Source organism: Saccopteryx leptura, chromosome 6, assembly GCF_036850995.1.
Source record: "Saccopteryx leptura isolate mSacLep1 chromosome 6, mSacLep1_pri_phased_curated, whole genome shotgun sequence".
NCBI lineage: Eukaryota > Metazoa > Chordata > Mammalia > Chiroptera > Emballonuridae > Saccopteryx > Saccopteryx leptura.
Genome location: NC_089508.1, coordinates 29,734,274 through 29,759,595, shown reverse-complemented (window position 1 = coordinate 29,759,595; position 25,322 = coordinate 29,734,274). Strand labels below are relative to the sequence as shown.

The following is a 25,322-nucleotide window of genomic DNA, read 5'->3' as shown; positions in this document are numbered from 1 at the left end:
AATTTTCTGTAAACAAATTTAATTTTGATCCTGACCGTGGTTCTTGTCAGAAGGAAAGTAGACTCAGCACCAGACATAAAGAGACTTCCCTTAACTCCCTAGGCTCTGATAAGGTTTGAAGTCTTGAAGAGAGTTTTTCCCTACATTATAGTAAATCACCTGCCACACAGGTTACCTAGGAGAGGCCTTTGTCCCCGGCCACACATGCCCTTTGGGTCCAGTAGCTTTGTGGAAGGCTTTCCTCTGCTCACTACATGGAAACAACCATTGGTGAGGCCCAGGACTCAGGGCCTGGGCTCTGCCTCCCAAGGGCACGGAGCTCTTTTCTCTGAGCTCCTGCTCCATCTTACTTGGGCTCCCAGAGCTGACGCTGCTCGGTGACTCACAGACCTTTCTTCTTGCTCCAATCCAGGGAAGTCTCTTTTTAATCTGGGGGAAACCCCTCTCTCTTCAAACTCTATTTTCAGTAGATTTAGGGTTTTGTTTTGATTTTATAGACACAAACTTTCCCTTAGGCAAGGAAGAACACGCAATGTAGCCTATTTAAATAGTAGAATATAGGGAGAAAATAATTTAAAAAAATAAGTAGTACAGCCTGACCAGGTGGTAGAACAGTGGATAGAGCGTTGACCTGGACACTGAGGACCCAGGTTCAAAACTCCGAGGTCACTGGCTTGAGCGCGGGCTTATCCGGCTTGAGCGTGAACTCATCTGGCTTGAGTGTGGGGTCCCCACCTTGAGCATGGGATCATAGAAGTGAGTCCCTGATTGCTAGCTTGCCAACCCCCCCCTCCCCCATGGCCATGGTCAAGGCACATATGAGAGATAATCAATGAACAACTAAGGTGCTATAACTACAAGTTGATGCTTTTCATCTCTCTCCCTTCCTCCCTCCCTCCCTCCCTCCCTCCCTCCCTCCCTCTCTCTCTCTCTCTTGCATGCCAGCGCGAGCACGCTTGCTCATATGTGCGCATGCAGTAGTAAGTTGGAGAGTAGTAATGCCAGCTGAACAGGCCACCTCTCTTCAGTGTTACCTGCTCTGAAACTAAACCTGTGGAGTCAAGTCCTTGTTTTTATAATGCATTGAAGAATATCAATATTTGTTAAATGTGCTTACATTTTATTAAAAGTCAAAGTTATTTCTGAGTGCTGTAAATGTCAAGCAGAACATAACATTTTAATTTTGTCTTATTTTACCTAAGAACACTGGAACTATTTTGGGGCTGATGAGAATCTTGGTCCAGTGGCTGTGAGCATTCGAAGAGAAAAGCCAGAAGAAATGAAAGAAAATGGATCTCCTTACAACTACCGAATAATATTTAGAACCAGTGAGGTAAGTTGCAAATGAGAAAGATGAGGCTTAATGGAAGTGAGAAAAAAAAGTACAGCAGTAGCAATAGCAAAGCAATTAAATTTAATATCGCACGGTTGCAAATGTCTTCTGAAGAAACAAAGTCCCCTTTCATTCATTCTGCTGGTGATAAGGGTGGACGTAATGGCTAGATCTGGATCCTTTCTTTCCACTTAGCTCTGGATAGATCCAGTAAATGAATGGGAGTTTTGATTCAGAGAAAGATATGTCCATTAAATATGACCCGAGGAAATTAGAGCCCTCAATCCCAAATGGGATATTGCCTATCCTGCTCGGTCAGCCAGAAAACACCTGAACAACCACTTGAGGTGCTAAGGTACTTACATAGAAAGAGGGTCACCCAGGACTTAACTCCCTCTTCCAAACTATTGCTTAGGACATTTCTTGGCCCAAGAAGAGGGGGAAAGACTTTTCTTCTACCACTTTCATAGCATTATCTCTTTTAGATCTATTTTCTGAGGCCTAGAACATGAACTCTTAGAAACACAGGCTATCTAATGTGGATGAAAAAGGCTCTTGGGGCAATTTAGGAAATCTACACTGAATATGAGTTTTTATTTTTAAATGAAATTCAGGTTAAAAAAGAAAAGGAAAAAATAGTCAACAAAGCATTTCTTAAAAACTCACAAACCAATCTAGGATTATAAAGTTCTCTTTTCAGCCTAAACATGTAGAGTTGTGCCAGTTATCCATTTATTGCCTCTGAGCACTTTAGAATTGTTATACATTAATGTCTAATACCCCTTTGGGCTATCTAGAAAATAATAGTTTTGAAACTCGTTCAAATAGGGCATTTGGCTTTATTTCCCTCATTGAGTTTCAGGGGTTGGCCTCACTTAGTCATTGTTTCTAAGCTTGAACTCTGGGGAAATTAAAAATAAGATTTTTAAAGGCATGAGTTTAATATTTAATGTGTTATATATATAACGGCCAGAGTGAAATGAAGAACTAACATGTCCCAATGTACTTTTTCTCCATGCCGGAGCTAATTGTTCAGCAGCGTAAATTCTTTTGTTGAACATGAAAAACACAGAGAACACCCTGTGTTTCTTTTTTTTTTTTTTTTTCCTTTTTTCATTTTTCTGAAGCTGGAAACAGGGAGAGACAGTCAGACAGACTCCCGCATGCGCCCGACCGGGATCCACCCGGCACGCCCACCAGGGGGAGACGCTCTGCCCACCAGGGGGCGATGCTCTGCCCATCCTGGGCATCGCCATGTTGCGACCAGAGCCACTCTAGCGCCTGGGGCAGAGGCCACAGAGCCATCCCCAGCGCCCGGGCCATCTTTTGCTCCAATGGAGCCTTGGCTGCGGGAGGGGAAGAGAGAGACAGAGAGGAAAGCGCGGCGGAGGGGTGGAGAAGCAAATGGGCGCTTCTCCTGTGTGCCCTGGCCGGGAATCGAACCCGGGTCCTCCACACGCTAGGCCGACGCTCTACCGCTGAGCCAACCGGCCAGGGCCACCCTGTGTTTCTGAAGTTGGATGTGGGTAGTTGGTCGTTTCTAGCTTCTCAGATCCCACCAGATTTCGATGAATCCCTGCTCATCATTTTTCTCCTCCCAAGGCCACTCTGATTTAAGCCCCCTGTCATCTTCCTTTTTTATGTTTTCAGTCCGTTGAAATTCCACTTCTTGCCAGCTACTGTCCTATCATCCTTCATGCCAGAAGTCGACATTTTCTAAATCAGCACTGTCTCAGCGCCTGTCGCTGGTGTCCAGGGTTGTCCCTTTCAGCCGGCCTCGCGGGCATGCCACACCTGGTCCCAGCCTCGCTGTCCAAGCCCCTGTCCTACGGTGACATGAGCCCTGCACTGTGGTGGATGAAGCACACCGACTCTTGCCTTCCCTGCCTCTGTTCTTGCATCTCTTGCTACCTCCGTCTGGTATGCCCCACCGGCACCTCCCTGCAATTCTCTGGTCTTGTACTCAGTCCTTTTCCTGCTAACCCATTAGAGTGAATTAGGTCCCTTGGGGCCACTTCCGTAGCCTTTGATTGAAACATCCAAGTCAAATGTTGTTCATGGCTCAAAAAACCATTACCACTTGTTTTCATGTTCAAATTAAAGTTTAGCTGATGACAACTCTATTATTGTAGTTGTTCAGGCCAGAAATCTTGAAGCCATACTTAACTCTTTTCTTCCAACCTACCCTCTCCTAATATCTTCTCCTCTCTCTAACCCCCCAAAATATAAGCAAAATTTGTTGACTTTCTCTTTAAAATATGTCTGGAATTTAACCACATCTCCCATCCCGTTGCCTGGGTCTAGGCCAGGACCAAGCCAACATTGTCTTTCCCTGAGAACTGTTCTTCCTGCTTCGGCCTTAAAACTCTGCATTCTTGCAGTCCAGCAGTGATCCTTTTGAAATGGAATCCAGATCTTGTTATTTCTTGATTAAAACCCTGTAATGGTTTCTCATCTGCCTCTGAGTGAAACCCAGTCTCTGTGGTAGCCGGGAGACCATGCGCTTCTGCTAGGGACCTCGTGACCACCGGCCCCTCTTTAGTCTTCTCCAGCCACAGCGGCCTCCTCCTCCCTGGGCAGCCTCAGGGCGCCTCTGCCTCAGGTCCTGGGTGCTCCCTGTTCCTCTGTGGTGTCGTGTTCTTCCCCAGGCATACTCTTGGCTACGGCGCTCATGTCCTTCTGGCCTATACTCATAAATCACTGGGCTCTGGCCTTTTCCTCATAAATTATCTAAAGTTTCTGCTCCCTCATACCCCACTTCATATCTAATTCCAGGCTTTATTTTCTCATGAATACTTGACACTATTTCACATATTGTACTTAGTTTTTGTTTTTCTTTTTGTATCTGTCTCTGCCACTAGACTATAAACCCAGTGAGGATGGGACTTTTCTCTGAGTTGTGTATTACTACATGTGTAATGCTCCAAATAGTTCCCTCCCTCCCTCCCTCCCTCCTCTCTCTCTGATATTTATTTAATTGCCACTAGCTTTTGTGTAATTTTTTCTTTCCAATAAAAATAATCCTTAAGCCTGACCAGGTGGTGGTGCAGTGGATAGAGCGTTGGACTGGAATGCAAAGGACCTAGGTTTGAAACCCCAAGGTCGCTGGCTTGAGCAGGCGGTCACTCGCTCTGCTATAACCCTCCAGTCAAGGTGCATATGAGACAGCAATCAATGAACAACTAAAGTGCTGCAACAAAGAATTGGTGCTTCTCATCTCTCTCCCTGTCTGTCTGTCCCTATCTGTACCTCTCTCTGTCTCTTTCTGTCTCTCACACACACAAAAAAATCCTTAAATGTGGATTCATTGTAATATCTTCATGAGGCTCTTCATAGAAAGAAACTAACAAAATTCCTTTGCGTAGAAATGCTCTGGATGTTGGTTTTAGTCTATAGCTCCTGGACTTTGTGGGACAGGCATATCTAATAAAATAAGACTTAGTTTTCACGGTTTTTCAGGACTTCTCATGCTATTAATTTCTAATGTTAATAAATACATTGAGAAAAAAGAACATGGTCACTACAGTGCCTCTCCAGTTGCTTCAGTAATTAGCATTAAGATAAGAGAAATACATACAGATCTCTCTCATTTCAGTAGAAGTAATCATTGCATAACATTTTTTTTTTAAACTTGCATATATTTGTAAGCATGACAGTGTGTTTATGAATGCAATCTTAGGGCATGAGTGTACTTTTAAGCCTTGGTGCACAGGAACTTACAAGGATCCTGTACTTCCTGGAAGTCATTAAGGGAAATATCAGTTATACTAGTGATTCAGGTAGAAAAACTAGTCATTCTCTAAAATTTTCATCGGCTTTGTCGCTCTTGAGACGAGCAACTATCTGTGTGGCACCAAATTAGCAATAATTAGCATTTCTGGACTTGGTTTCTCAACTGAGAACACTTCAGCCTTTGTAGCTTCCTATCCGCAGTCACATGTGATCTCATGCAAGAAGTGTGATAACTGAGTTGTTCAGTGGTTTTCCTTGTTTTAATAAACAAAGCGAAACTATTTCTGTTATATTAGATATTAAGTCATAAGAAATTGATGTGGTTTTTTATTTAATTCTTTTTTTTTCTTTTTTTACAGGGACAGAGAGAGAGTCAGAGAGAGGGATAGACAGGGACAGACAGACGGGAACGAAGAGAGATGAGAAGCATCAATCATCAGTTTTTTGTTGCGAGACCTTAGTTGTTCATTGATTGCTTTCTCATATGTGCCTTGACCGCAGGCCTTCAGACCGAGTGACCCCTCACTCAAGCTGGCGACCTCGGGGTCTCAAACCTGGGTCCTCTGCATCCCAGTCCAACGCTCTATCCACTGTGCCACTGCCTGGTCAGGCAGAAATTGATTTTTTTTGACTGACCAGGCGGTGGTGCAGTGGATAGAGCGTTGGACTAGAATGTGGAAGGACCCAGGTTCAAAACTCTAAGGTCGCCAGCTTGAGCGTGGGCTCATCTGGTTTGAGCAAAGCTCACCAGCTTGGACCCAAGGTCGCTGGCTTGAGCAAGAGGTTATTCGGTCTGCTGAAGGCCTGCGGTCAAGGCACATATGAGAAAGCAATCAATGAACAACTAAGGAGCCGCAATGAAAAACTGATTGATGCGTTTCATCTCTTTCCCTTCCTGCTGTCTGTCCCTATCTGTCCCTCTCTCTGACTCTCTCTGTCTCTGTAAAAAAAAAAAAAAAAAAAAAAAAAAAAAATTGATGTTTTTTACACAAGTGTTTGAAAATGTTATAAATGGAAGAAAAGATGCTAATCAGATGAGTTGACTGCATATATCTCAAGTGCCCTTTTCTTGTATTAAGAATAAGGTGTTAGTGAATTCACTTTGCCTCCCCTCCTCTCTCTTCTCAGTCAGTTAACAAATATTACAGACTTTACATCCCTGGTGATTTTTCTTGTGTTTCTATTTACCTGCTAGTCCTGTATCTTGCCCTCGGTGCTTGTTACTTGGACACTGTTACAACTTCCTCCTAACTAAATTCTCTTCCTACAGTTTCTTCCTCTTGCTGTTTGTTATTTGCCAGCTTAATTTCTTTAACATGCCCTGGCCAGATAGCTCGGCTGGTTAGAGCATAGTCCTGATGGGCAAAGGTTGCTGGTTTGATTCCGGTCAGGGCACATACAGGAACTTATCGATGTTTCTGTTTGTGTCTCTGCCTCTCTTTCTCTCTCTATCCTTTCCTCTCCCTCTCAAAAATAAAGGGGGACAAAAAAGAACCAAGATCCTTTAAAAAGAAATTTCCTTAACACGTGTGTCATTGTCATCATCTCAGTTCAGAGGAGTTCTGAGATTGCGCTTGGAGTCAGATGAGGTGCACGCCCCTCAGTTGGCATCAGGGTCTCCGGTCCTGGGGCTCCTCCCACCACCCGCCCTCCCCTGCGCTCTGTAGGTCAGGCTGAGCTCTAGCAACCCCTCTTTCATGCTTACAGCCTGTTCTTTCTCATCTCCATACTGCTGCTCTCTGACATTCTGTTATTTTTTTTGTAGAAATATTTCTAGATTTCATGGCCCCTTTATTAGCCATCTCTTTCATGAGGGCCTTTTCTTATGCTTGGAACCACAACTCTCCATGTTCTGCCTTTGGACCATTTTAGAACTTGAACTTGCTGCCCTTTTCTTAGTAAATATATCCTTCCTGAGTTGCAACTTTTTATTTGCTACCTCTCACCCAGTGGCACACCATACCCAGCCACCCACCCATCCGTCCGCATATCAGCCCATCAGCCCGTCCGCACGCAGGTGCTCCTCCTGTTAGCACCGGTATAGCTCATGTTGCAGGGCAGCATCTTAGCCTGCCTGCTGGATGGGAGTTTGTTCCAAGTGCTGGTGTTTTCCATAAATCAGCGTACAGTGTTTTAATTATATTAACAACTTTGCCATGTGAACATTTTTGGAAATTAAGAGTACTTTACGCTACATGTCTGGTTAACTTTGCTCCAACCAATTGTTACATAGAGAAATTTCTTTGCTTATGTTTATATTTCATCCTAATGGGAGATGTTTTAAGAAATACGGGAAAACCTAAAGTAATTTCAGTGCTGTCAGTTTTGCTGCCAAACTATATATAATCATTGTCCTCTTATCGAAGCCTTTGGGAATATGAATAGTTTATGCTTGCCAGCAGTACATTATGAAATTTAAAAATTCTTCCTCTGCTTACCTTTCATCATTCAAAAAGGGGAAACATTTTATTTGATCTTTAAGTAAAATGTCTGCAGAAGTCTTGATCCTGAGTTCCTTTGGACTTGCCTTAGTCTTCTTGAAAGTGTTGGCCTAATTTTCATATACAAAGTGTCTTATACGACTTCCTTCACCCTTTCTCCCTCACTGGCTTGACCAATCAGAAGTCATTTCCAAATATCTGATAACTAAGGAGGAGCACAGTCTAGGCTTTCAGTGCATTTGATGTTCAGTAGCCATCCCCGTATCCGTAGTTTTGCTTCCCACAGTTTTAGTTACCCCCAGTCAACAGCAGTCTGAAAATATTAAATTTCTACAACCATCAACATGGTCTGCTCCTGACATCCAGCCGTCAACATCACCATGGCTCGATGATCCAGGATCACCCAAAGCAGGTGATCCTCCTTCTGACATCGTCAGATGCTCAGTGTTAACGTCACAGTGCCTACGTCATCACCTCACTTTATCTCATCATGTATGCATTTTATCATTTCAAATCATACAAAAAGGGTGAGCACAGTAAAATATTTTGAAAGAGCCAGAGACACCATGGGCACATAACTTTTATTACAGTTTATTGTTATAATCATTCTATTTTATTATTAGTTATTGCTGTTATCTCTTACTATGCCAAATTTATAAATTAAACTCTATGCATAGGAAAAAAAACAGTGCACATAGGGTTCAGTGCTATCCTCAGTTTCAGGCATCCACTGGGCGGGCGTCTTGGAGTGTATCCTCACTGGATCAGGGGAACCCACTAGATTCACTTCTCTCACCAGAACACGTTTCTCTCCTTCAGCTCATGACACTGAGAGGCTCAGTCCTGGAGGATGCCGTTCCCTCAACAGCAAAGCACTCGACAGCCAGAGGGCTGCCCCTGAAGGAAGTGCTGGAGCACGTGATTCCCGAGCTCAACGTCCAGTGCCTGCGGCTGGCCTTCAACACGCCCAAAGTCACAGAGCAGCTCATGAAACTTGATGAACAAGGGGTGAGTGTGGCTTCCCGAGAACATTCTTAATGCTATTGTAAATGTTTCCCATTAGGCTTCCAGAGTATAGGCCTTAATATTTCTTTTTTGACAAAGAAAAGTGATGTCATTTATTGTGAAGGATATTCTCTTTGCAATTACTCATTTTCATTTTTCTTGGCTTTCTGAACTCTGAACATCTCTCATCTGATAAAATTTTCTATGCCAGAATTGATAGATAGGATACTTAAACTATGTTCAACACTTTTGGTAATCTTCCATAAGTGCCGTGAATTTTTCAAGGACTTTAGGAATAAGTACTAGCAATAGCAATAGTGATAATAGCTATCCAGGCTCTACTTTAAGTGCCTTAAATATATTATTCCCTTTAATCTTCCAGCCCTATGAGAATGGTACTATTATTATCCATTTTAGAGACAAGGAATCTGAGGCACAGAGAGATTAAGTAGTAAATTCAAGTTCACACAATTAATAAGTTCAAAGCCTGTACTGTTAGCTGCTACAGCACACTGTCATCAAAGCTTAACATTTTGAACTCTATTAGTACCACTTACAAAGTATTTTAGATGAGACTAAGTACAAAATTTTAAAAATTTGAGATCTAATTAGTTTCACAAAATGAAAATAAAATTTTCTCACTTCCATATTTTCTAAACTTAATGTGGGGGCCATTTGGTCACGATGCAAATGCCATTTTGTGAATAAATTTTGGTGGTCATTCCATAATTAAACATTTCAATTTTATTAAAATAAATAGGAGTTCAAAAAATCAGTTTCAAGGTATATTTATTCTTTTAATTCATTCAATAGGATATTATGAACCAATAGTTGGACATAACTTTTCTAATCATTGTTCTATCTATTCAGTTCACTTTCATAAAGCACAGATAACATCTATTCCATATATAGATTTCAGTTAGGCTGTGAGCATTCATGAAGCAGTTTGAATGCTTTAGAAGACGACTGATGCATAAACTTAACTATTTGAGGGGTTGTTTTTTCAGTAAAGATTTTAAACCTTGATTCTAACAAAGGAGTAGGAGAAAAAGGAAGATTAAGTTCAACTTGATGGATTTAGTCTTTTTAGTTACCATGGATTTTTAGGGGAATGACAACATTTAGACATTGATAGTATAATTATATACTGAATATTCCAAATTCTACATTAGAACAAATTACATAAAGGAGTTATTGTCAGTTTCCCCTTGTTTTACCCATAGTAAGTAAAAAATGGGTGCGGTATATTTTATGCCATCTCTTTATAATTGCAAATGTTGGACCACAGATGGGCTGATCTGTGAGGAACATTCCTTGGTCCCATCAACACAGGAAGGTTAACACTATAAGTTTAATTTAAAGCTAAATTTAAATTAACTGTCCATTATTCTGAAATTAGGGGCTTTTTATTCCTGGGAGGTATTAAAATATACTTGCTTTCATAAAATATTGATAATATGTGTTAGTTGTTTTCTTTAATGCATTTCTTGGCAGAATTAAAATTTGGCAATCTAAGTGAGTTTCCCCAGTTTTATTTTGGAATTTTTACTAGGTATTGTAGTCTAGGAATTTAAAACCTGCCCTTTTATACGAGCAGCAATACATCTAGACTAAGAGGCACCTCCACTTAGCCCCTGTCTTTTCATTTATATCTTCATAGCATTCAAAGCCAGGATTAGACTGATAAAAAAAAACAGGCATATAACTTAGGCATTTAGTCTGGGGAGTCATTTTTTTTTTTTTGGTACCAAATCTTATTAATGCCTTGGTATCATTTTGAGAATGATTATTTTGATGCTTTTGCAAATACAGATTTTAAAACAGAAATGCTTATAAATGCAATAGCTTATGCATTTGAATCATTGCAAAGCACTTTTGGGTTCATATGTGTCATCATTTTTTAAAATTTCATGCTTTGTACATCCTTATATTTGAAGAGATTCACAGTATGATACTCAGAAACTGGACTCGCTAAAAGGTGATTCTAAATCTCCTTTTAACGTTTACTTAAATGATTTTTTTTGTGACAGAGAGAGACAGGGACAGATAGACAGGAAGGGAGAGAGATGAAGCATCAATTCTTTGTTGCAGCACCTTAGTTGTTCATTGATTGCTTTCTCATAAGTGCCTTGTCCAGCAGCAGGGGGTAGGGGGCTACAGCAGAGTGAGAGACCCCTTACAAGCCAGCGATCTTTGAGCTCAAGCCAACGACCTTTGAGCTCAAGCCAACGACCATGGGGTCATGGTCATGTCTATCATCTCACACTCAAGCCAGCGAACCCATGCTCAAGCCGGTGACTTTGGGGTTTCAAACCTGTGTCCTCTGCATCTCAATCTGACGCTCTATCGACTGTGCCACTGCCTGGTCAGGCTAAATGATTCTTTTAATAGCTTCTCTATATGACTTACATAATTATGCTTGGAAAAAGAAAACACTGTTTGCTTGCTATATTGTGACATTCTGCCTTTCTGATCTTTGGTGCCTTATTTTCTCAATTTACCATTTTTAAAAACAAGTGAACTTAAGAACAAATGAAAATTTTATCCATAAATTATGAAAGAAAGCCTTTCACAAAAATATTTTAAAAATCAGTTTTTATTTGACTAGACTCTGACACGTATATGGGATCTGAAGTTTGACATTTTCATTCCTGAAATTTTAGGAAATGAATATATGACTGTGACATAAACTTTCACAGTCTCCTTTCTGAAAACTTTCTGGGCCCTTCACTGTTTATCGATGTTCACTTCCATTATCCTAGAAAGGTCAATAAGAAGATGAAACTGACTCGTCGATGATTTCACACTGTCAAGAATTTAGAACTGGTTGTGACTCAGGAAATTTGGTTCCAGTCTGGACTTAGTTTATCCATCATGATCCTAGATCTTCCCTTATTAGATAATTGAGAGCACCTCTAGATATGCTAAGAGTTGTTATCCTGTTCTAATGTTCTAAGCCCTTCACCGGCATCGGACTTCACCCACAGAGTACACTGTGTCGTAGGTTCCTGTTATTGGCCTGTTTTATAGTTGAGAGGAGAGACTTGGAGAAGTTCTCAGAACATTTTTCTTTAGTAATCTTGAACACTGAATATAAATTTGCATAATACTACCTTTTGTTTTTAAGATTTGCAATTCCATACACTTTTTTATAAAGCATCAAAACTGCACTGTGACATATCAGGAATTTCATTCATTCTCGATTCAAGCCAACTTTTTAATAATATGGCCAATTTGGTTACGTTCAAATTTGCCATTTTTCTTCATCAGTCATTTAAAAAACACTTTTAGCTCATGTATTCAGTGTGAGGGGCATGTAAGGTTGTCATGCTAGGTCCTGTTTCAAGTTCACACGTGTAAAGCACTTAGTACAATGCTGGGCACATGGTGAATATTGAAGAAATAGTAGCTGCAATCGACAATGATAAAATGCTAACTCATTAGTCGCCTTTTACAGGCATTATCTCATTTGATCTTTACAAGTATCCTGTGGGAGAGCTGCTACTATAGGTAGTCGAATGGACTAGGCTTTCCAAAATAAGTGTCACTGTTTCAAACTAATAAAGGTTTATTGAGTAACCGTTCTTTGAGGATTGTTAAATACTGTAGAGAATAAATAGGCTGGTAAAACATAGTCCTTACCCATGGAGGAGACAAGGTCATAAATTACTGTAATGGAAGTTAGGGTTAATGTAATGAATATAGTAAAAGAATTGCAAATGAAGAGCCAAGAAGGTGCAAACCAGTGGGATGAGGTCATGATTGGTCAGGTGGGTCAGGAGGAGATGGGCCTTGGAGGGAAAGACATATTTGTCAGGCCAGAGAAGAAGCACCACAGTGCTTCTCAGAATGATAAGAACGAAGCTTAGAGAGACAAAAGGGCGACAAGCAGTCTAGCCGATCAGGAGTGTGAGGCACTTGTAAGAGATTAGTAAAAATAGACTATTTCTTATTGAGTAGTGACTAAGGCAGATACTATGTGTACAACCTTCATGGATTATTTTAATGAATTCTCAGCAGCCTTTGATGTAGGTGCTCCTGTTGTCCTTGTTTTACAGACAGGAGCACTGAGTGAGGCACAGAGAGGCTGAAAGACCCCCTAGATCACAAGTAGAATCTGGTGGAGGAAGGTCTCAAATCCAGGCCTTCCAACTGCAGAGCCCACACTTGTAACCAACACCCCCCACAACCGCTGTCCTTCCCTCCTCGTGAAAGGGAGGAGGAGCCGGAAGGATGGCTCCCTGCTGCTGGCTTCAGTGCCCAACATTCAGTAAAAGTTGTTAAACCCAAATAAAATTGGAATAGAGCTTAAAAATATTTAAAGTACAAGTGCTAGTTTGCAGTAAAGGAAATTGGTAGTCCTGTTTTCATTAGGAGATGCCAAGTTTTAGGTACACAGTAGTGATTTTACCTAAATGAATATCTCCACTGTTTTTTTTTTAGATTATTATTTAAAGTACAAAGAAATGAAAACACTTATTCAATTCTCTATTCTTTAAAAGTTAACCTTTGAGCTATTGAAGTTAAAGGGGAAAAGTCCCTAATTAGGTCTGCAATATGCATCTCAAAAATAGATGTAAGGAAAGAAGCAGTGTTTATTTTACAATGAATAGCACTCATCCTTTGATTAAGGACATGGGTAAACTCTTTGCTGACTTAGCCTATTCATTGTCCTGGTGAATTATTTTATTGAAGATAAACGAGTTTGACCAGCCACTGTCTTCTTTGATTTAGACAGCTAAATTTAAAGAATGAACCATAGGAAAAATATTTTTTTCCAAAACCCATTTTCTGTGAATGATGTTTTGGCAGAATAATTACCATTCCTGAAATTTTAATCTTTTCTTAGATTATGATATCAGCTAATGCATGTTTAAGCTTCCGAGGGTCACCAAACTGGTTCCAGACTACTCATGGACCTGTATAAACATTATCAGGAAGGAAGTGCACCCGACAGTCGTCAAGTCAGGGGAAGAGGGCAATGACATTGGTAGCCTTGTCTTGTCTGTTCAGAAGTCAAGATGACTCTGCACTGGCTCCTCCATGCTCTGTCCCCATCTGCGGTTGGATTGGATGACTGGATGAAGTCCTTTCTAGTGATAAGATCCCATGATTATCATGATGGATAGCATAGCACTTGGGAGTCGTTTGGCTGTGGTAGGGCTGCACTGGACACTGAGGGATGGAGCTCCACATGGCTAAGACATGCAGGAAGGGTTCTTTGGTTTACAATCCAAAAAGACAGAATAACTGATTGTAGATATTTCAATCTCCTTAATTTTAAGTTGTGGATTGTGTTTTAAATTTAAAATATAAAGTTAAACTAATTTTCTTTCCTATAGGACTTAACTAGCTGTTAGCTTCAAATCATCCAAAAATCAAACTAATTGTGTTTACATCAGGGGCTCCCGTTTCTATCTTGTCCTATGTCCTCTCTTCCCCATAAATTACCACTTTTATTTTCCTTATGATTTCTTTGTTTCTTTATACAGATCTCACCAAATAGGCCTATGTAATCTTACTTCCCCACTTTCTTATACAAAGTAATAGCATGCTATAGAAATTTGCTCTTTTACTTAGTAAAATATTTTGGAAATCTTTCTGTGCCAGTACATAGATTGCTTTCCCACTGTCTTGACTGCTGCATAATATTCTATTCTATTGCTATACCATAGTTTATTTCATCAGTTTCCCTATTGGTGGGCATTTGGGTTGATTCCAGTCTTTTCCTATTACCAACAGTGCTGCAATGAAGGCATTTTTCTACATCCTTGAAATTCACCTCAATGTCAAATCAAAATGGGTGCATTTATTATCAGTTTAATACCTAATACGAAGCTTTCTTATTTTGTGAGAAATTTTGCACAGCATAGTTTTAGAGAAGATGGAGATTATTATGTATATAGAATACTTCCTATACAGTATGCCACAGATAAAAATAGATTAGAATATATCTATGCACATATATAAAAATAATTTTGACAGCATTTGTCAGATTTTTAAAATAACTGTCCTACCCAGTATCCATATGTCATTTTTTAAAGCAATTTGATTTTTCTTAGTAATTTCCAATGAGGATATATTTTCTAACTAGCATTTTTTCTTCCAACACTGAATTTTTTCAGACTCTTTGACATTGTTTGTGAAGGTCAGTATAACGATGAGTATTTAGGAAGTAGTTAAGAGTTATTTTTATGGGGAACAAACCAAAATAAATGCTACCAGTGTGAATCATGAAAAATTGTTTTAAATGACCAAGATCTTCATGTTCAGTAATATCGCAGCTTGTCTCAGACTAGCCCACCTACTGAGAATAACCAGGAACACTAGATAAAATATTTTAAAAAAAATAAATTTAGACTTTACTTCTGGAAATAAGGAGTAGATATATCTTTCCTATTCTTCTTGCTTCATGCAGCTAAAAACCTTGTGCATTGTGATGTACAAAGTGAATCTGAACAGTGGAGAGAAGAAAGCCAATTAGGTAGTGACCTTAGGATTTGAGGAGTGACCCAGCAGTCATTCATGATCAAAGCTGAAAATACAGAGAAACTTTCTAAACTTGATTTAAAAAAAGAACCTACAAAAACTCTATAGCTTATATCATACTTAATGAAGAAAGGCTTAGTGATAACAAGGTAAGGATGGATCCTCGCCACTGCTATTCAGCATAGTACTGGAAGTTCTAGTAAGCACAGTAAGGGGAAAAAGGAAATAAAAGACATATAGGTAAAGGAAAGGAAAATAACAAGACTATTTCAGATAACATAATAGTCTATGTACAAAACTCCATGGAATCTATAAAATCTTCCTAGAACTATGAGGCATGTACAGCGAGGTTGTATATGATTCAACATCAACTCACTCAGATCAGTTAGTTTTATTTTAATGAACGCATGGAAACTGCAAATAAAATATAATACCTTTTATAATCCTTCAACAAAAAATGAAATACTTGAGTATATCTCTAACAAGATATGTATAGTACTTGTTTGCTGAAAACTGATGAAAGAAATCAAAGAAGACCTATGATACAGTCTTTTTTTTTTTTTTTTGTATTTTTCTGAAGCCAGAAATGGGGGAGGCAGTCAGACAGACTCCCGCATGCACCCGACCTGGATCCACCTGGCATGCCCACCAGGGGACGATGCTCTGCCCATCCAGGGCGTCACTCTGTTGCGACCAGAGCCACTCTAGCGCCTGAGGCAGAGGCCACAGAGCCATCCTCAGCGCCCAGGCCATCCCTGCCCCAATGGAGCCTCGGCTGCGGGAGGGGAAGAGTGAGACAGAGAGGAAGGAGAGGGGGAGGGGCAGAGAAGCAGATGGGCGCCCCTCCTGTGTGCCCCGGCCGAGACTCCTGCATGCCAGGCCAACGCTCTACCACTGAGCCAACCGGCCAGGGCCCTACGATACAGTCTTAACACAATTAGTATCAAAATTCTAGCAAGAATCTTTGTAATTATAGACAAGAGTATTCTGAACTTTATATTGAAAGGTAAAGGAACTAGAATAGCTAAAACAATTTTGAAAAAGAAGAAGAGAGATTATTCTACCAAGTTCAAAACTTACTGTATAACTACAGTAATCAAGACTGTCTTTTTTATTGGAGAGCTAGACACATGGATCAATGAAACAGCATAGAGAAACCAGAGGTAGCCCCACACAAATATATCCAACCGATTTTTGACAAAGTAGTGTGAAAACAAGGGAGAAAAGATGGACTTTTTAAACAAAGGAGATGAGACGATTGTATATCCATAGACAAAATAATGAAATTGACCTAAACCTTACACATTATATAAGAAATTACTCAAATGGATTATAGATTGAAATGTAAAACTATAAAAAATTTTGACAAAAACATAGTATCAAACTACAGATAAAAAGTTCGGTGACCAATCAACTTTCATTGATTTCATGGTGGCTGCAGAAATAAAAACTAGTTCAAGGGTCACTGGAGAACTCAGAGCTGTTAAAAAATCAAATTGAAATTCTAGAACTAAAGAAACACAAGTTAAAATCTCAGTAGATGAGTTTAAGAGCTTATTTGACACAACAGAAGAGAAAATACATGAATTGAATACAGGTTACCAAAAAAATTTAACTGAAGAATGGAGACAAGAAAACATAAGAAATACAGAAAAGAGCCCAAAAGGGCATGTGAACCACAGTGGAATATATATATAAAATACAATTCCCAAGAGGAGAAGAGAGATTAAAGCATTATTCAGGAATAGAATCAGTGTTTGAAGAATTCTTTTTAATAAAGAGAAATTTCCAAAACTGATTAAATTCATGATTTAAGATAGAATCAAGGAGCGCTGCAGATAAATACAAAGAAAATCAGATCAAAGCCCATTATAGTAAAATAAAATATTTCTGAAATAAAATAGACAAATATTAAAAATAGCCAAAGGAAAATAAAGTACCTTCAAAGAAGGACAGACAGTTGGCTGTTAAAATTAGCACTTGCTGGCTATACAGCGTGAAGGAAAGGTGGAAATCAGACATATGCAGAGTGCTGAAAGAGAACAACTCTCACAATGAAGTTTACCCAACAAAAACATTGGTTTTAAATGTAGGCAAAACTAATGTATAGTGGGAAAACATGGCACAGTGGTTGTTTGAGGCTTTTAGTTAGTGCAGGGGTACATTACAAATGGAAACCAGGGAACTTCTGGGGTGATTGAAGTGTTCTGTACCTTGATTTTAGTGGAGGTTATTAGAACTCATTAAATTGTATGGCTTGAATGAATGCCGTTTCCTGTTTAGCAATTATATACCAATAAGGTTGGTTGAAAAAACAACTTTTAGAAGGCAGATTTCTACTTTTGTCCATTTAAGAAAGAGGGACTAGATTTATCCTTTTATCTGAAACAGCCTAAAGACGAGATAAAACAAGGAAACTGATTTTTACAACATTGGACATCAGGCAGTGAAGAGCAGTGATCTTTGGTAGGTGGGAAATGAGTAAAGTGGACCCTAAGATCACACCAGCGTTCTGCCTGAAGGGGGTCTCCAGGCTGCAGTGCCCAGAGGTGAGACAGATGTGAGACCCAAGGAAGCTGTGTTCACAGAGCTGAGTGCTGATAAGTGTGTGCATTTGAGGCCAGGGTAAAAATCTCCCTAAAGGTAGAGAAGGGCAAATCCTCAGTTCTTCTGTCTGCAGGTGGAGTTCTCTAGACTGTGAAAAATCAGTCCAAACAGAACGGTTTCTGCTCTGAGTTCACATGGCATTGGGCAGAGTCCCAGAATGGTTTTGCTGCAGTAGTGGGGCAAATTAATCCTCAAACTCTGCTCTGGTGCGACCTGACAGCAAGAACTGAGAGGATCAAACTAGTTCTAAGCAACCATACCCCAGAACAAAGCTCAGGCACCCCTCCAGGGTGAGAACGCTATACAGTGAAATACTTCATCGTGACTATTTAAGTAAATCGGACATTTTGGTGGTTTTGTAAGAACGGTAGGAACCAGGTCATTCCCATGATCTGGGCCACCTCAGTGGCCTTCCTCTGGCCAGGACACCAGGAAGAAAAGGTGACAGAGGCCGCATTTCTGGAGAGGTCTCTGAGAACTTGGTGGTTCTCATCTGTTTCCACCGGAAGGGGACACCGACTTCTCATCCGTCCTTCCAGGAACTCAGGGCTGTGGAAGTTAGATTGCACTTCCTGTTTCTTTGATTTGATGTTAAAGTGTCTTTTTTTATGAGAGGAAGAGCAATTTTATGTGTTGTTTGTTCCCAGCTGTGGGAAGCCATGCTGCTCTTGATGGGTGTTGAAAAGCACTTTGCTTTATTGAGATTCACCTTCATCTCAGATATCATCTTAGTCCTATAATCAGGTAGAAGAAATTTTTTCCACGTTATTTTTCAAAATTGTGTTATATAGTTTCTTTGCCTTTCCATATAAATTTCAGAATAATCTTATCTATAATAACAAAAAATCATTCCTTTTTCTAATACAAGCATTTGTTGAGTGCCGAGGCCCTTCCATCGATGCCCCCTGTGAACAGCTGCTGTGCAAGCATGGGTTTGTGCAGCATCACCCCGGACTCTCCAGAGCAAAGCCCTACAGTGCAGAGAAACCCAGTCTGTTCCCAGGACGCCTTCTGGTGCCTTCACAGCTCCATATTGAGCATTGCATGAAAGTACTGTATGTTTACACGCATGAACCCGTGCAGATGTGTCTCCAAAAAATGCTGTTTTATATAACTCATAATTCAGAGCCCTCCAATGATAGCTCTAACTGCATTTACATTTGCTTTTTCTCTTGAAGTGTTCCTTTGTTGCATTTACATAACTCCCCCTTAACAACTTCTCGCTCTGGCAGGGGAGCATAGCTGCTAACAGAGGATTCTAAGAGCCTGAGTTCAGAGCATGCCACCTACCTTGATTTAATTGGAGTGGATCAAGTCATTTCGTCACCGAGCAGTGACATTTGGCACAGTTTCAAACCAGAGGAAACTTGACATTCTAACAAATTTCCTAATCCTCTTAAAGGAGTCTTCCTTTCACAACCAGCAAACCCAGTTTGTTCTTCTGTCTGCAGGTGGAGTTCTCTAGACTGTGAGAAATCAGTCCAAACAGCACAGCACATAATCTCATTGTCCTTGGATTCTGCTTCTCCAGTCGTTTGGTGGAAGTTTCTTTTACTTATCTTCTCTCCTCTGAACTCTTTTCTTTTTCTTCTTCTTTCTCTTTTTGTTGTTATAAATGACTTCTTTTGAATGTTGCACAGTGAAATCTTAGGCCTTTATCTAAGAAGTTAAAAAAGAAAGAAGCCATCCACAAATCCAATGCCACTGATGCTTTCTATCGAACAGGGTGACTTTTGTCCTACATTGTTGCATGAGAAGGCTGATCTGGGAGGCACAGAGCCAGACGGCAAATAACTCAAAGCCCCTTCCTTTCTCTGGATTGCTTCATCTCTGATCGTTCTCCCTGCAGGAAGAGAGTGAGGACCTGACTGTACTGAGGACTCCTATTGTAATAGATGCAGAGCTTACCACTACTTTTTTATTTGTTGAGACCTGATAGGGTGGGTACTCAGCTTAATTCTAAAGCCAGGATGAAATTTCTACCTGTGGGAGTTCCCCTCTAAGCATCAGCCACATTCAGACACTTGAAGCAGGCTGGCTGAGATAAGGCTGAAATGTCAGTGGTGTGCAGTAGGTTTTACTGGGTTTTCTTTTGTTTGTTTTTTCCTACATGTGGTATACAAAATGATTAAGTCCTAAATCTGTTTCTCTTAATAATTACAATGAAGCCACAATAATGTAAGGCTGTATGCCGCTTTAAAAATATTCCAGTATAGCCTGACCAGGCGGTGGCGCAGTAGATAGAGCGTCGGACTGGGATGTGGAGGACCCAGGTTCGAGACCCCGAGGTCGCCAGCTTGAGTGCGGGCTCATCTGGTTTGAGCAAAGCTCACCAGCTTGGACCCAAGATTGCTGGCTGAGCAAGGGGTTACTCAGTCTGCTGTAGCCCCCCAGTCAAGGCACATATGAGAAAGCAATCAGTGAACAACTAAGGAACTGCAACGAGAATTGATGTTTCTCATCTCTCTCCCTTCCTGTCTGTCCCTCTCTCTGACTGTCTCTGTCTCTGCCACACACACAAAAAATATTCCAGTATATCTGTATATCCAGTTATTTGCAAGTTTCAGACTGAAGCTTTATCCTCCCACTCCCTGGAGTAGGCAGACAGACCTTCTGGGGAGCCCTCATGGCCATGGCCACGGGGCATTAAAGGCCACTGAACTTCCTTGTCAACTAGGGAGCATGCAGTGGAGGGGGAAGCAAGAAAGAATTCCCCCCCATGACATTTTCTGTGATATCACTGTTCTGGAACATTTGCTCTGGAAGGTTGGAGAGAATTGTCCAGAGTCACAGCCCCTCGTATGAAACAATAAGTGCTGGGTGTGTTTCAGGATTCAGAAATGTCCAGACTTTCGCAGGGAAATAAAATGCACACACCATGTAGTCATGTTCCCAGTGGGATCAGGGACAGTTCCCCACAATCAAACACATTGATATTCCTACAAGAAAAAAAAATGAATATTCACTCAAAGAGGAATAAATTAAGAGTACTATGTCAGCTCATTTCAAGGTTTGCTGCCAAATGTGTTTGCTTAAATTTGGTTTTTATCTTTCAACTTTTGACTTGCAAGTAAGGGGCTGTGGACATGTCGCAGTGACAGAAATGGAGCAGGGCAAGCCTGGTTGAGTCCCGGTAATGTTTATAGAGCTGAATCACAGGTCTGACCGTGGTGATCGGAGACTCCCCACTGGGCCAGGCACTTTCTCTTCCAATACCTGTGCTTATCTGTCAAACAGGTAATATTTGCTTTATGGGCTGTTGGAGGGATAAGCTGATGTTAAACACGGAACACAGTGATTGGCATATAATGAGTGTTTATTAAACGTTAGCTATTAAAATTTTGCCTCGTGCCTCCCCCCTTTCCTCTCCTTAGCTGAAAACTTAGGGAAGCAGAGGTTTGCAGTGCTGCTTGGGCGACAGGCCCGAGGGATACAGGTTAGCCTGCTTTCATGGCGCGTTAGAACGCTGACTCTTTATACTGAAAACTCATTTCTTGTTAAATAACTAAAACTGCCTTAAAATTCCTTTGCAAAATGATTAGGCTTTTCAGTGATGAATAAATGTTTTGATTAACATTATATTTAAATCTTCAGACTACTTTGTATTAACTGTTGTCCTAAGGAAGGGATATTTGCCACTTGCTAATTTGCCATAATGATGCCCCTTTTACAGTTTCTATTTAGGCACTCATCTTTTAGAAAATTATTTGAAAAGGACATTGTAACCCTAATTGAGGTTTATAAATTTAATATACGTATTGGAAAAATGGCATTGGAAGATATCTTTTCCAATCCCCCCCCCCCACCACCACCAAATTGCAAGGACATTAGTGGGCTTTTCAGGGCAAAAGATTTTATTTTAAACTATCTTTTGTAAAGTGAGCTTTTGCTTTTAAATTTGCAAAACCTCCATTTGTAAAAGGCTGGCGGTGTGGGGGGGGAGGTCATTGAAACAGAATTGCCTTTCATTGTCAAGTTGTTTTTTATAGGCTTACCTTGTATTTTGTAATCCATTAACAGAAATTCCCTAGAGTAGCAACATCTGTTCTGACGATGCCTGATCTTCACATACATGAGATTTTACTTTTCTGGCCTTTCCTCTTAATTCATAATTACAGATGCTTGCTGTATTGTATTGTTTGGGTGGGAGACAGAAGAATTAAAAAAGAAGGATCTCAAGAGAATAGGGATGTTAGCTATTTGATGGGTTTTTGCTCTACAGGACTTATTAACATTTAAGTGGGCCAAAGTACATCAGCTTCTGTTGATTTGCATTGTGTTGTCTGCCTTCACAGCTGAACTATCAGCAAAAAGTCGGCATCATGTACTGCAAAGCTGGACAGAGCACGGAAGAAGAGATGTACAACAATGAATCAGCTGGCCCAGCCTTTGAGGAGTTCCTTCAGCTGTTGGGAGAACGTGTTCGGCTCAAAGGTTTTGAGAAGTATCGCGCACAGCTTGACACCAAAAGTAAGAAATACTCGCACCCTCCTACTAGGTTTATTTTCCTCCTGCTCCTTTGATGTTCACCTGCTAAATTGCCTATAAAACAACATTGCCACTTACTGCAGAAAACTGCTGGTGTTGGAGGAGAGAGCCAGAGAGGGCGGTCTGTGGCCCCAGAACAGTGGCAGACCATAATCGGAGTAGCTAGGCTTAGACTGCACAAAAAGTGTTATCAGAGGTGTGGATGTAATCAGGCAGTGGGTACAGATTTGCTTCTGGATAGTGTGGCATAAATTTCACTATATTTAGCTGAATGTTAAAGTGACTAAAAACTCTAGCAACTTACAACCATCTGGTCGTAAGTCCTAGAATTTTCAACTTCCATTAATTCTTTAATCCTCATGCTTATCTCTGAGTCAGTCTTTGTATGGTTTTTTTTATTCATTTTTGTATCTTAATATCTCAGAGGGTTTTGCTTGCCTATTTTCTATTATTATTGCCCATAGTCTAATTTAATCTTTAAGAAAAGAGGCTTTTATCAATTTAGCTCATACAATGTGTTGATTCAAAGCACGATAGTGAAGCAGTCTGCTTACTTACAGTTCATGAAGATACAAGGTTGTCCACTTCCATTCCCCAAGTCATTAATAAAATAATTAAGTTCTCAAGTATCTGTTTTGGTTAGAGTGTGCTGATTACTGCTGTGTGTTTGTGTGGAGGCAGTTTTACATTTTATCTCCAAATCCATCCATGGACATCTGTGACCTTTTTCTTTGAAAAGGTCTTTGGATTAGCAGATCTTTATTGCAGTCTATAGTAAGCTCTCTGATTTTCTGTACAGGAAATTAAATAAGGAATTGAGTCATGAAAACAGAAAAGCATTCGTAAACTACTGTAGGGAAGAATTTCCTGTTGCCATGGTTTTGCTGTTACCAACTTGGAAGCAACATGCAAGAGAGACTATTAAAACCCATAAATAGCCTAGACTGTTAAATATTATTTTAACGTTCCATGCTCTGCCTGCAACTACACAAAATGTTAAATCTCAATATGCCCTTAAACTCTTTTTACCCAGATATTTTGACATTTACTCTGTATAATTCATTCGTGTTGGCCCAGTTTGTTGTGTTGTATAAATTATCATCACCACAAAGAACTATTGAAAAGGTCTAGGAGAATGTAATACGTGCCCTGATTCTATAGTAACAGCCAGATTGAGTGTAGATAAGATTATGTATTATTTGTGTGTTTATACATTATCCGCCACCTCTTGATGAAGGACAATGGGAGAAATGTATAGCAAGGCCCTATTTCAGCAATATGGTGCATCTCAATATCCTAGTGACTGTAAAGCCTAGAGGGAGGTGAGCCCAGATGAGCAGTCCACCTCTGACTACATCGTTGTCCAGTTGTGTAGTACATTCAGGAAGGGAGGGTTCCTCTTCACTAAACTACTCTCCTTTAAGGTTCCTGGTAACCTTTCAGAGCATAGCTTCGGAGCAGAAGAATTCATAGTTTTTCTTTTCTGTTCTTTTCACAGAGCCAAGTTTCCTAAAGTGAATGAAAAGTAGGAAAGTGTTTTTATTCTGTAGCCCTGAAGAAGGCAATATGCACATTTATCTCTCTCACTCCAAGCTAATAGGGTCAAAAACTAGAGAGGACCATTAGTGTCATCATTTACACAGGTATTAAGAACAGGCTGTAGAAATAGGGTGAAACAAGTCTCGGCACTCCCAGCAGCCTCTTACTGGCTGTAGCACGGCCAGAGATGAGATGAGACTTTGTTCTGTGTGCTGGCAGATAATAAATATCACCACATTTTGTCTACCTTTATTTTGTGTCAAGAACCTTTTTCTTTCAATATAATCCTTAAAAAGAGAAAATGCTTTCCAGAGCAAGCATTCCTAAGTGATTATGCCATCTATATCTGTGGATTTGTAGTTTCATCAAATTAAAATATGATTTGTCCATCTTTATTTCTCTATTTTTTGCCCTCCCCTTCCTTCAGAATCTGATCTGGAATTACACATACATTAGATCACTTACTAGTGTATTGATGACTAAAGAGACTGTTGATTTAATTTTTTAACCCTTTTTTTTTCTCTCTGCTTTTGTTTGGATAATTTCTATTAATATTTATTCAGGTTCACTGTTTTTCTTTTCTTCTATGGTGTTTTAATCTGCTATTAATCCAATTCAATGAAATTATCATTTCAGATGTTTTAATTTTTAAGGCTAGAAGTTGAATTTGATTCTATTTTCCATTTTTTCCTTATTAGGTTCATATTATCCTTGAAATCCTTGAACATATATAAATAATAGTTGTTTTTAAAGTCTTCTCATGCTAATTCCATTATTCCTGTCATTTGGGGTTTTTCTCCTACTTTTAAGTTACATTTTTCTGCTTTATGTGTCGGGTTTTTTTCAAAATTTTTATTGAATTTATTGGGGTGAAATTGGTTAATAAAATTATACAGGCTTCAGCTGTGCAATTCTATAATACGTTCCTTCTCTGTTGTGTTATGTGTTCACCACTCCAAGTCAAGTTTCCTTCCATCATCGTTTACCCGTGCCCAGCCTTCCTCCCCCTGCTACCATCCCCCTTTCCTCCTGCAGTTCCCACACTGTAGTCTGTGTCTGTAAGCTGTTTTCCTTCGCTTAATTCCTTTACCTTTCTCACCCACCCCTCACCCCCAGCCTCCACTCCCCATCCCCCATCTCCTCAGACAGCTGTCAGTCTGTTTTCATTTTCTATGAATCTTGTTTCTATTTTGTTTGTTAGTTCATTTTGTTCATTAGATTCCATATATAAGTGAAATCGTATGGTACTTGACTTTCTCTGACAGGCTTATTTTACTTAGCATAATATTCTCCATCTATGCTGCCACAAAGGGTAAGATTTCCTTTTTTACAGCTGAGTAGTATTCCATTGTGTAAATGGACCACAGCTTTTTTATCCAGTCTTCTGCTTTTGGGCACTTGGGCTGCTTCCAAGTCTTGGCTATTATAAATAACACTGCAGTGAACACGAGGCTGCATATATTCTTTAAGATTAGTGTTTCAGGTTTCTTTGGATATATTTCCAGAAGTGGAATTGCTTAGTCAAAGGCTATTTCATTTTTAATTTTTTGAGGTAACTCCACACTGCTTTTCATAGTGGCTGCTCCAATCTGCATTCCCACCAGTAGTGCAGGAAGGTTCCCTTTTCTACACATTCTCACCAGCACTTGTTTATTGATTTATTGATGATAGCCATTCTGCCAGGTGTG

The 25,322-nt window shown here is 40.0% G+C and overlaps 1 protein-coding gene across 8 annotated transcripts in view; it reads left to right on the top strand.

The window, feature by feature from the left end:
* Nucleotides 1-25,322, top strand: part of SIPA1L1 (signal induced proliferation associated 1 like 1) — a 372,985-nt gene that overhangs the window by 239,132 nt on the left and 108,531 nt on the right. For all 8 annotated transcript variants that reach the window (XM_066344442.1, XM_066344440.1, XM_066344435.1 and 5 more), the window contains 3 exons: nt 1,203-1,333; nt 8,326-8,514; nt 21,903-22,077. In XM_066344442.1, the coding sequence (XP_066200539.1) occupies nt 1,203-1,333; nt 8,326-8,514; nt 21,903-22,077 (495 nt within the window). The remainder of the gene's footprint in view (nt 1-1,202; nt 1,334-8,325; nt 8,515-21,902; nt 22,078-25,322) is intronic.